This window comes from Hippichthys cyanospilos, chromosome 17 (assembly GCF_059441005.1).
Source record: "Hippichthys cyanospilos isolate Australia breed blue-spotted pipefish chromosome 17, RoL_Hcya_1.0, whole genome shotgun sequence".
NCBI classification, from domain to species: Eukaryota; Metazoa; Chordata; class Actinopteri; order Syngnathiformes; family Syngnathidae; genus Hippichthys; species Hippichthys cyanospilos.
Genome location: NC_142385.1, coordinates 3,748,389 through 3,761,532, shown reverse-complemented (window position 1 = coordinate 3,761,532; position 13,144 = coordinate 3,748,389). Strand labels below are relative to the sequence as shown.

General features: G+C 39.8%; 1 protein-coding gene across 1 annotated transcript; it reads right to left on the bottom strand.

Annotated features, from left to right (window-relative positions):
• Window positions 1-572: 572 nt before the first annotated feature.
• Window positions 573-12,753, bottom strand: LOC148409261 (uncharacterized). Its single transcript, XM_088439496.1, has 6 exons — window positions 12,582-12,753; window positions 9,081-11,602; window positions 6,687-6,780; window positions 4,327-4,376; window positions 4,161-4,222; window positions 573-2,318 (listed from the first exon to the last, which is right to left on the bottom strand). Coding segments are annotated over exons 2-6 (2,724 nt in total). The 5' UTR covers window positions 11,598-11,602; window positions 12,582-12,753; the 3' UTR covers window positions 573-2,317.
• Between the last annotated feature and the right edge of the window lie 391 nt (window positions 12,754-13,144).

Below are 13,144 nucleotides of genomic sequence, written 5' to 3'. Positions count from 1 at the left end.
ATATGGATTTTTTTTTTTTTTGGTTGAACAATACTTATAATTATTTTTTGGTAACAGATTTCCTCTATGATCCAAAAGAGGACACTTCAGGTTGATTACTTTTTTGTGGACCAATACAAATGAAGTTTGAAAGGGTCTAAAGTTTAATAAGTCAGACACTGATGGTATGTTTTATTTTATTTTTATTTTAACCCAAAAATTATTTGCACAGGTTAATAAGGTACTTGGGCTGAAAAGATATTTCACAGGGGCTACATCACTAAAAACGGAGAACCACTGATCTTGAGCTTGATATCTCCGCATTGCTGCATGCTGTGAACTGGAGAAGTGCAGAAATTAGTCACCAACGAAAAATCCAGGAATAGCCCAAGACTAGTTTTTGGGACACTCTCAGATACTACATTAGTTTTTGACTGTTTAATGATCCATATTTACATCTATGGTCCAAGCCTGTTGGATACAACAAAGAGTTTCACACTATTACCGCCAACAGGGTTAAAAATAACTTAACCGTACAAATTTTAAGTTTATTGCATATGGTGGTTTGAAAAAAAACAAACAAACACAACCTGTTTATTGGTATAAAATATTTATTTTTGGACACTCAAATGCCCTCCGTTGCTACAAGAGGAGAGCAAGGATGTAAAAAAGTGACAGTGGGGGCATCACGACAATCCATTGTTTAACTCAAACAACAACAAATACAAGGGGGTGTTGGAATGTCTGGACCGGAAATAGAAGGCTTTAATAATTCCTGTCCAATAAACCCACAAAAATAAGTACATTCAGCCCTGAGATGAACACACACATATTATAAATCATTAAGAGCTGTTTTATACAATACAAACTAAAACAAATGACTTGTGATAGCTTGAAAAACAACGTATGCAAACTAAAGTGGTGAAAAATGGCACGAATGAAAGCTCTTTTTATGGCGAGTTGTGACCTCCAGTGAACTCTTCAAATGTACTGTCTCTCACACAGCACAACGCTGCCCCCAGCAGATTCGATTTGTCTCTGCATTGCAAATTGTGCGCGTGCGCTGCACGTTGTCGGATAAGGCTTGTGAGGTACCGCACTGCATCTCTTAAGATCAATAAATCAAACTATGCTGGCTCAAGAGCAGCATTTTGAAATCTCAATCAACGTCGATTAATATTTTTTTTCATGTATATGGGGAGATTCAGAATATTTTAATACTGGACTTTTGATGTTGCCCCACTCTACCCCAATTATTCACAATCCATGACATCTCAAAAAAAGAAGCCAAGCTGTCATGCTCCAAAAGTGCTTTGAGCCAAAGAAAAAACAAATAAAAGAGGCAAAATATATTATTCTGGTAACTAAGGCTGGAATTTACACTGTAGGCCCAATTGCCCAATTCCAATCGAATGGCTACAGAATTTTCGTTTTATTTAACTCTCTATTTAATATACATTTCAACTTAATGACAAATGACCAACATGAATGTTTAACACTTACAGAACAGGAAAAACAATCCGCATGCGCAGATGAATAAATTGTAACTCCACAACTTCAAACACTGGATAGTAGCCACACTGAAGTCAACAATACGTAACTAATACAAATATTAAAATTTTCTAAACTATTTAGTGGACCAGGGCTGCCCCAACCTCTTGGATACAACTGAAAAGCAGCACACTTATATATATATATATATATATATATATATATATATATATATATATATACACACACACACACACACACACATACACACACATACGTGATTATTTTGTGAATTGACACTTGAAACATGCAGTGTAAATCCAGCCTAAGAGCTGCTGCCTCCCATCTAAAGGGAAGATGGAAATTTGGTCTATGAATACTGCAGCCACTGCAAAGTGCTTCCTACAAAGCCCACAGATGCAGACACAAGAGGTGCAAAACAAAACGAAACAAAACAAAACAAAACAAAACAAAACAAAACCCATCGAATGCATATATTTGTAGTAAGTACCTTATGGGGCTTCCCTCTTCACCACTTCATCTGCCGCAGCTACTTGGTTAAATCATGAACTGGTTTCACCAATAACTTAAAAACACTCTTGAAAAAGAAGCAAAATGGCATGATTCATAAATAAATAAAAACAATATCAAATCACTACAAAATCTGTTTTTAAATTAAATATATTGTTTTTTGTAGAAAACAAATCCATATAAATAATTTCTACAAATCAGGGAGTTGTGAGTCAAACCAGAAAAGAGGAGTTAAGGTTCATGGGTGAGAGATGTTCATAACAAGGGTGCCAGTCCAGAAAGCGAGCCAGTCCCCACGTGACTTGACACATGAATGTCTACAAGATATAACAGAGAAACTTTGACTAAACAATTCATAGCGCAGTAATAATCTAGCCTACAATGAAGACATTTCTGATTGAAATCAGCCTAGGCTCAATTATTACGGTATTTCTCCATGAGGTTGGCCCGCCCTTTTTTACTTCAGTTTGGGTGAATTTTACAAAAACACGCGTATGAGTCTACCACTGACTGGCTTCTGCTGTTCAATCAGAACACATAGTGTGTGCAATTAAAATGATGAAATTACTCTACTTTTACATGCATTTCTTCCTCGTATATCGAATAACATACTGTTGCGGTTATGGGGGGCAGAAACGATACTAGTGCAAGGATATGCATGCGCGCCTAGACACAAATAAAACTAATGTTACAACAATAAAACAATTTGAACTATCTTTGCTTTATTTTCTTGACACAGCTAAATGTGAATTCACCGAAAAGCCCTCATCACTTTCTGACACGCCAAGTAGCTCCTCCCATTTAAATCCCAGATGCCCTCTGCTTCCTGCTTGTCTTTTGCGCAAACATTCTTGTTACTCTTCTACGGGTAGCCAACTTGGAACCCGTCCAATTTGTTTGAAATGGAGGTCTGCGGAGATGATTTGCTGAAGCCTTCTTTACTCAAGTGAGGTGTGGCGAGATCAGTGTGTGGACGGGTTGCTCTTTGCTGTGTTTCTCCCCCCACCTGCTGACATTCACGCGTGCCATGCAATTGTTCTTGCATTTTTGTCTTGAACCGACAAGTCAAGCCGTATTTTCCTTTTCATAATGGGTCAAAGTCCGCTGGAAAAATGATCCACGCAGCCTCGTTGTTAACAACAAATAGGCAATAAGGTGGCGCTTGACCAAAGTGCATTTGGAAGTAATATATATGTACGATTTTGATGTTTTTACCTGGGGTGCTAAACGCATTAGCTTTTTAACATAGGTTTGGATTGCCAGCCATACGGTGAATTCGCCTTACGAGCCCAACCGCGGTAAGTAAGGAATGGAAATCAATGTTTCATGATACCATCCATGTTTCTATAGCACACAATATTCTGTCAGCCTTGAAAGTTGAGTGAAAATGCTAAATACATGAGGCACTTTAAAGGTTGCCTTTTCCAATAACCCTTGGCACTGAAAGAGTTAAAATATTTGGTCTTTGTAGTGTATTTGGATAAAGTTGAAAAAAAAGTATTGCATTCTTTAACATGGTCCCAATTTTATTGGAATAGGGTTTGTGTTAAATGCTTCTGAAAGTGTTGGTATTATTTTAAAAGATCTTTAAAATAAGTGACACATATGCTATAATTTGGGATGATGATAATGATCACTGAGTTCTTTACCTGCTCAGACAAACAATTGTGAACAAACAAGAACAAGCAAAAATAACATGCTGGCTATTTTTGCAATCCAGTGGGGCATTATGAAAAAATGACTTCTGGACCAGGAATTCTTTGCATTTTTTTTTTCCCCATCCATTTGTTTGTATTAATATAGAGGTCTTTCACGTGGCTTTTTGAGAATATGCCTGCTAGCAAGTCATTGCAAATTCACTACCACAGAACTTCCTAAATTATACATAGTGCATCCAAAAGTAAGCACAGCCTTTCATTTTTTCCAGATTACATTGCAGCCCCATCTCAGAATATAATAATTTCATTTTTTTACTTGACAAGGTAATTTTTTTTCTCGTTCTCTGAATTTTGTAGATAAATTGACGGCACAATCCTAAACTGTAAATATCTTGTCAAACATAACAGTAATAATAAAAAATATATATGTTACACGATGCAGTTTTTGATCAAAGTATATTGCAGAAGTTTAAAGCACACACAGTCAAGCATTTCACTCACCAAGATGGTCTTTTCCTCCTTGGATCACTGTGCATCCCCACTGGGGCTTTGAATGTCTTGTTCTAGGATATGACACAAAGAGTCACATGAATGTATCTAACTTCAAGATGTAAAACACGGAAAAGACGGCAATGGATCATTGTATCAAGCGTTCTTTTGCACTGACCTTGTGCTTTTTACACTTCATGGAGAAGTTTTCTTCGATCAGGACACAGTCTGTGGAGACCAGAAAAGAAAGTGAAACGAGTTGGCCCACACATGCACAGTGCCAGCAGTAGACAAACGCACCCACGGAACATGAAGTGGGTGTGAGACAAAAACATTCCGTCCCAGTGACAGTGGTTTCGTCTTCAACTGCAGAATCAAAAATCGCATCCTTGACCATAATAACATGTAGATTGGACTGTCATTAGCAAATGTATAAAATTGATTATTAAATCAAATATTCCATTGATTAATTGAATAATTGGACAAAATTCTATTCTTTATTAAAGTATATTACAAAAAGATTTTTCCCCATTAGTTCACTTACAATTTTTTCTAGTAGTGTAGTTTAATTAGCATTGTTTATTTATTTTTAAACAAACAATTAGGTTACAAGGGAATGCAAAATTGTTGACATAGCGCACGCACATACGCACGCACACACACACCCACACACCCCCACAACACACACACACACACACACACCCCCCCCACACACACACACACACACGACATGATAGGATTCTATTTATTAACATTCAACCTGTAGAACAAGGCAAAGACATTTTGACTTAATGAGCTCGAACCGTCCAAGAAATGTTCAACAATATTGACTGATAGGCTGAGACGGCAAGGTCCGATAGAAGTATTTGCCACTATGGGTGCTCTGGTAATAGCATGAAACTTTACTGCTAAAAAAATCATCTTTTTTTTTGTTTTTCCTAATTGTTGAGGCTAGGAGTGTTAAAAAAAAAAGCTGTCCTGACATACTGTCATTTATATGTATATATCCCAAGAAAACGATTTTACTTAAATTGCACGAAGTCAATGGAAATGTTATTAAGCGTTTCTTCCATTTGGTCATAAATCACATCATCACCAACCCAGGAACACCACAGGAGTGCATCCTCAGCCCAGCTCTCAACACCCTGTTCACTCATGACTGTGTGACTTCTCACGAGGACGTCATTCTGAGGTTTGCAGATGACACCACTGTGATGGGACGCATCGTCAGGGGTGACGAAGCAGCATACAGGATGATGCTGGCCAGACTGGTGGAGTGGTGTGAGGACAACAACCTCACCCACAAAACAGACAAGACCAAAGAGATGATCGTGGACATGAGGAAAGAGAGGAGGACTCATCTGCTTATCCAAGGTCGGGAAGTGGAGAGGGCAGGCAGCTTTAAATACCTGGACGTCCACATCTTGGGAGGACCTCGCCTGGACATTGAACACCACACAGCTGGTGAGGAAGGCTCAGCAGCACCTGTACTTTCTTTGGAGGCTAAGGAGGTTTGGTATGTCACCAAGGGTCCTCAGGAGCTTCTACAGCTGCATTGTTGAGTCCATCCTAACCAGCTGCATCACTGTGTGGTACTGCATCTTAACTACCTTCCCTGCAGAGCATCTACCATCTCAGAGTCCACAGGAGAGCTGCGTCCATCACTCGGAACCATACCCATTCCCAACACGGGAATCACTCTCCTCCCTTTAGGCCGGCGGTACAGAGGTGTAAAATACCCATCTAGCGGAGTCCACAGGAGAGCTGCGTCCATCACTCGGAACCATACCCATTCCCAACACGGGAATCACTCTCCTCCCATAAGGCCGGCGGTACAGAGGTGTAAAATACCCATCTAGCAGACTCTGAAACTCTTTCTTCCCCTCTGCCGTCAGACTTCTGAATAGCCACTCGTAGCACAAGACAACTTAGTAATCACTCTCATATAGCTCATACAGCTGTGACTATGCCAAGACCATGCACCTTATTTACCGAATACAGAAGCGCTGTGGGCTAACTTCTGGGCTGGTAATAGGTACATTTAAAAAGAAAAAAATGAGTGATAGTTTATAATATAACACTGACCAAAGCCGAATCTCTGGCAATGGCCCAAATGGTGACACCTAGCCATTGCGAATCTCTTTGGTGCGATCAAAAGATTCTTCCTGCGACGAACAGCAGCATAACAAAGCTTGATGCTAGTACTAACATTAATGCTAGTGTAGTGTTGCACTTTCGGTCACTGAAGCGATCAGCATGCGATTTCGCACAAGTGGTCATTTCAGCTTCTAAGTTGCAATGCTTATCTGAATATCGGTTGTAGAAGTAATATTTTTTTTCTATTGATTAAGGACTGCAAACATTTTTTTATGCTTCACAAAATCATCTTTGCGGGCTGAGAACCTGCCATAAGTTTGACACACCTAGTGCTGAGAAAGGGAATCCTAGCCCAAAATGGAGTCTTGTGATTCTTTTGTTTTAGGGCATGCACTCGAAGAGTCCCCTTCCTCTCCCGAATAACAAATGTTGTGCGCTTACCTGCTTGCAGAGCACACCTGTAGTGGTATTTACTGGGACAACCTTTGAAGAAGCAGCCCAACGTTGCACCTGGGGCAGAACAGGCACAGCACATCTGCACATGCAAACAAAGGTTTTCATTAGCACATCTCCTTAGTTGACCAACAGATTGATTAAACCAGTGGTTCACAAAGTGGGGTCTGTCAAATAATTTTGGTGTTTTGGAACTGATTTATTTGATCTTTAAACAGTTACAGATTTGTGCCTTGTTTGACTTTCTTTTTTGGTAACATCTGTTACCACTGTTAGTAGTGCATTTGGTGGTGGGGACGGACAGGCTTTAGTTGGGAGATGTTGCTGTCAGTGCGCGTGTTGTTCCTTCTCTTTGTGAGATCTGGCCCATGAGTGACTGAGTTGTTTTCTTTCTTGGAATGTTGTCATTTATGCTATTATGCCCCAGATAAGTTGTTTGTTGGTCCAACTTGTGACTGTAGATATCATGCTAGCTAATGTTAATTTTATCTTCAGTATGTTACATAGTGTTGCCTTGTGTTTAGCTCGTTGGCATTTTGTTTTGGTAAATATCAGCATATGCAAATGTTTTGAATTGATAATCATACTCGTTTGCATCTAATTAACATTTCGTCTTGAAAGAAATATAATTTGTAATTCAGTTATAATATTTACCGTTCCAAAGTCCCTGGCTTATGCTTTTTTCATGTTGGTATGTGGAATATTGAGTTTTTTCATCCCCTCTTTGTGGTATTTTCCTGGCTTTGCAACAAAAACAACTGTCATGACCCTAGGGGATTGGCTGTACTTTTGTCTTCAGCCGTCCCTGCAACTTATCAATACAATGCTGGACTGCTATTGGTCGGTATCTTCTCACGGAGATGCTGGTCGGAATGGTAAAGCTTTGTTCTTTCATGAGTGGTTACAAAACCGTATTTATAGTGCATTTTACTGCTTAATTGAAACTTTAAATGGGTTAGCCATGGGTCCTAAGATTGCTAGTGATGTTAAAGAGGGAAGTGAGATGATTTATTTGGAAACGAAGCTGGAGATAATCAAGAAATTTGAAGCTAGCCTAAGGAACCCTTACTAGAGAATATGGGCATTTTATATATGGCTGTATACATGTATATTATATATAAATAGCACTTCCTATACTATTTGGGTATCAATTTTTAATATGTATGCACAATTTTTATGTTTTTACCTTGGGTTCAAACATTGGTTTGGATTGCCCGCCATTTGGTGAATTTGCCTTACGAGCCCAACTAATATGGGGGGCCACCGTATATATTACATCATATGTGTGTGTGTGTATATATATATATATATATATATATATATATATATATATATATATATATAAAATATTATAAACTTTTTGCATATGGGACTTGCTAGTAGCTGTACTACTGACACAACTAAATTAAAGAGGAGTTACACTCATGTGCTGTTTGCTGTGTGTCTGCCCAGATAGAAGCCATTGTAACATCTAGCAAAGCAAGGACAGGACATTGAGTTATTGATCAAAAATATATATTTATTTCATTTCATTTTATATTAAATTGTGAAAGTATTCATGACTCTTTAATAAAGCAATCATTTCAACCAGTTTATTTTATATTTTTTTAAAATTGAACAATTTTGAAAATCCTCAAAATGCGTTTTGTGTCTACAATTGCTTGCTAACGAGGCGATGAAGCCAGCTAAGTTAAAGCAGCACTTTATTTTATAATGATGCCTGTTTTTTTAAGGCAAAGTCAAGTCAAAGTCAATTTTATTGTCAATTTCTTCACATGTACTTAACATACAAAGGAACCAAAATTGCGTTTCTCACTATTTTTATATATTTTTCAAACTTCAGTATAGCTGAAATGTAACCAATATACTTGTCAAATTGAGTATGTTACTGAATAAAAAGGGCAATTATGTTTGGCTTAAATCATTTTGTTTGGTTATTTATGCAAACATTTAGAAAGGGGGTCCTTAGAAAATTTGCATTTTTAGTCCACAGGAAATGGTAAAATGGGTCACCCCGGAGATGAATGAAAATGGGTGGATTTTGCCATGCAGTATTAATCGGAATAGTGTTCCCTCGCCACTTCATGCTTTATCTTTTGCACCTTCAGTGCTTTGCTTTTTTTTCTCCGTAAAAAAAGATAAAAGGTATACTGCGGGGGAAAAAAAAAAGTACTGTGGAGGTTTCCTGCATGCCAAAACAACAAGTTGACTGTAAAGACACATGCCACGGGCAATCCTACAAGACGCGTGATTGGCGCCTGGCGCAATATCGACAAATGAGGGCAGGAATGGATTAGAACCATTAACTGAGAAAAACAAGGAAACACTGTTTAGACGAGTAAGGCTGCATAGAACATATTTTCACTTTTTTTTTTTTTTTACCGTCTTTTGGGCCACTTTGACAGTTTCTTCCAGGCCATAGAGTCTGCCCTTCACCAAAAACACGCCAGCTGACCAGATGCCACAGTCTTCGTGGAGCCAGTACTCACAGGGCTCCATGGGCAGCACCGGGGGGCTGTACCAATCCTCCACATCTGATGGCCACATTTCTGAGCGAGAATGTTTTGCTGCAGGGCTGCCGGTGTTGTCAGCAGTCCTCTGGCGGCTTGGCCGGAGGCCCTTCTGCCACCTCTGATTGCCTTGGCTCTTAGCTGAGGCTATAATATCCAGTTTCCCTCCCCTGCCCCCAACACTACAAGACGAAGAATCTGAATCACTATCATCCTGGTCATCTTTAATGCCGGCCGTTATTGTTGACGTTTTGGGGCCAGATACCCGGTATCCTTTAGGGTAGTAGGGACCATGGAGATCCCCCATGTCCATGGCATTGGCAGAGAGTCCGCACAGGCAACAGATGAGGGAGCCCTGATGCTCACCCTGAGTAGATGCCCGGCCAAGCTGGAGACAGGAACTGCTGGGTACAGTGCCAGAAATAAAGCTATTGTGATGATCATGCATTTCCCGCTGGCCGTTTTTGGGCTGTGTCCGGACATCTTCTGGGTAGTTCACTACAGTGCATATTGAAGTCGATGACAGCTGGCGCTGTATGCAAATGAACGGGGAGAAATTATCAAACCTTAAGTCCTTTTTTACCTCCTTGTAGTGGACATATTTCAGTCTGATCTCAGGCTCCTTTGGCGCGAAGATGGAAGAAAATGGTCTTGTCATGTGTTTTTTGCGTCTTCTCTTGGAAGAGCGAGCCACTTTTGTCTTGGCTGTTGACGATGTTTGCAAACCTTTATCAGATTGTGGGATTTTCTTTGGAGATGCTTTAGGTGTTGGGGTATATCTTGCTTTATTTTTTTCCAATAATGACTCAGCATTTACAAGTAGCTGTCGCGCTTCATTTGAGTTCTTAAATGCATTACTTGATACGGAACAGAGTCTCCTCTTTGACCTCACAGGACTCACCTGTGGCAAATGTCCAGGGTAAGGTACATTGTCTGGCACGACCTTTGTAAACTTAGGACTTTTGCTGTCCGTTTTTTTAGAATTATTAACACAATCAGAGGTAGTACTTTTGCTTTGATGTGTTTTAATGCTATGGGCTTTACATTTTTTAGGCTGAGTAACTGCTTTTTTTTTTGCTTTTGCTCTGGTCCTCTTTTTCCCATTGGACAAGGTGTCACTCCTCTTTAGATTTGTTGCATGAGAATCCCGAGTCAATGTGGAAGCAACCACATTAGTGTCCTTGAATCCTGATACTTTATAACTGTTTGAAGTTATATTCATAACTATTGATTCTAAGCGAACCCCTCTATTTGAGCGCAAAGGCAGCTTCCTTTCCTTTACAATTCCTTGGTTTGCACTGACCTTGCCGTTCAATTCAGGCTTCAGAGTTTTGGGTTTGTCCTCTGAAATTGCTGACAAACAAACACCTTCTGTCAAGTCAATTATAGGCTCTAGTTCTGGTCCTCTAGAATGGACAGGCTGGGAGTTTTCTTCACCTAAATCAAAACTTGTGGAAGTGTCACCACTACCAGACCTGAGCTGAATGCCCCCTTTTGTTACTGAGTCATCCCATGCAACCTCATCCGCATGAAAAGAGTTGTCCTCGCTTAGTGAGCTAGAGACCTGGGACAGCTTGAATACATCGACATCACCCCGTGAGGTAGTAGAGAGAGAAACGGGATCTTCTGGGGGGCTTTTACTATCCCTGGATAGTGAGCACAGTTCTATTGCAGCCACGACTGGCTCCTCCTTTTCAGGTAATTTTATCTTGGAGCTTTCCTTCCCCTCATCGTTACTTAGGACAGTTGTGTCAGTCTCTGATGACAATTCAGAAACCATATGTAAACTTGACCAGCTGTCATTGTGGCCATTCTCCAATCTTTCGTGAGTATCCACCCTTCCGGCTATGTTGAGCTCCTCTCTGAGAGTCGTGCTTAAACATACTGCGCCATTTAATTCACAAAGTTCTTGAGGTTGACAAACGTCATCAACCTCTGGAGCTATAGAGTAAGCCTTGCTGTCGAGGTCCACTGCTGTGTCAATATGTTCCAAGTAATGCTGGTTCAATGTATAGGCTGACTCCGCAAGCCCCTTCTCAGCCTCACAAGGGAGAAGAGAGAGCTTGCTGATAGGTGGCAAACCAGTTATAGACTGAGATGCTGAGTAAATGTGAGACCTGCTCACATAGGATAGGGTCACTGTGGTGTGGGACAAGGCATTGTCTGGTTGAATTTGATCCGCCGATTGTTGTGGGGAATTAGAGGAAGTGGTCTCTGAGGAGAGTAATCTAGAATTTGGGTGCCAGTCTGTGCTGTGGACCGGGAAGTGGACACCGCATGACATGACATTCAAACTGTCTTTCCTGGTCAGGTCAACCACACTGGGGATGCTTGAAGTGGAGAGGTCCTGAGGTTGAAGATCATCCAAGCTCCCCGGTGGTTGCTCCATAACAACTGCAAACACACCAAGTTGTGTTATCAATTAACTTTTTGAGGGAATTTCAGTACCAAGATGTTTAAGTCCAGTCACTAAAACCCATCCTTTCTTTCTATAAACTTGACACACGGCAATACTAAAATTACTTTCTTTTCGGCCTTCCTTTGCAATTCCAATTTTAAATCAACCTACGTTAAGTTGCATGTTCCCATAGTTCAAAATACAAATGTATTGATAAAGCAAGAACTTAAGTCTTAAACGTTAAAGTGACGCGCAAAAGAATAACGTTCACATTCCATTATGATAAAAGTATACGTTTTGCGTTTTCTTCCGAAACGTCATTGAATGTTAACAGGGAACTACACAGCTTAAAGAGAGGATTGTCTGGGAAGCGACTGCAAACTTTACCAACAACGTTGACAGGTTAAGTATGCAAACTTGATGGCTGAAGGTTAGCTACCGTTGGCATTAGCTAGCTAGCTAGGCCCGGCTAGGCTGAACTACGACTGCTAATTGTCTGTTTTTATTTCGTTTGAAAGAAAAAAAAAGACAAGTATACATCAGTGTTTTGGAAACGGGGGTGACAAACAACCGATAAACATTTCGGCGATGTGTGCTGACAACAGAGCTTTAATATTCTTTTAAAGTGCCAACTTTTATTGTGAAACCGTTCAACGTTAAATCACGGTCTAATAACTTATGTGACGTGAAGAACGGCAAAGGGTTCTTAATAATTCGCTCGTCCGATGGGATTTCACTGCTAAATGCGTTTCCCGAATTACAACAGGTTTAGAAATGTGTGTAACATTAACACATTTTACTTCTTGGTGATGTACAAACCCAACGACACACGTCGTTTATTAAGTTGTCAGTTAATTTTCGTTATAGTTTGGCAACGTGTTTAAGAGCATGCACGTATCAGGGCAAGGCCTGCCTGGGTGAAACAAAGACGGAACGGAGGTAATACGTTGAACTGAGGAAGCTGCTCAAACTTACCCAGGTGGGATGATCGTCGCGTTTTCCACGGCGACGTTAAACACGAACACCCGACATCTTTAAGATCCCTTTTATCCGAGCACAATTATTGAATGCCCCAAATTACAAATTATGACTATAGACTTTCCTTGAACACTTGACAACCGCAGTGTCAAGTTATTTCATAATGCATATATTCCAATTTCCTGACATACCCTCCACAATAAAATACAACTAGCTGCACGTTTCAGCAGAAACCGTGTACATGTGATGGATGTTTTTAAAACTTGCACCCGATCCAGATATTACGTATAAAAACCACAATACACTGACCTTTATTTTCTGTAAAAAAAACAACAAAACTTGTGAATTGTAGGTATCGCGTTAACTCATACGACAAAGACAAAGAAAATGATTTAAATTTAAATAAGCACCGTAAGTCTAAATGTACAAATAAATAAATATCTAAATGTCAAGACTCTTCTTTTGAGTTAACTATGAGTTAGGGTGATTACAATTTTTCTCTTTATATCTTTTGTATCTGCTTCAGTACATATAGTTGTAAAATATTGAATAAGACATTG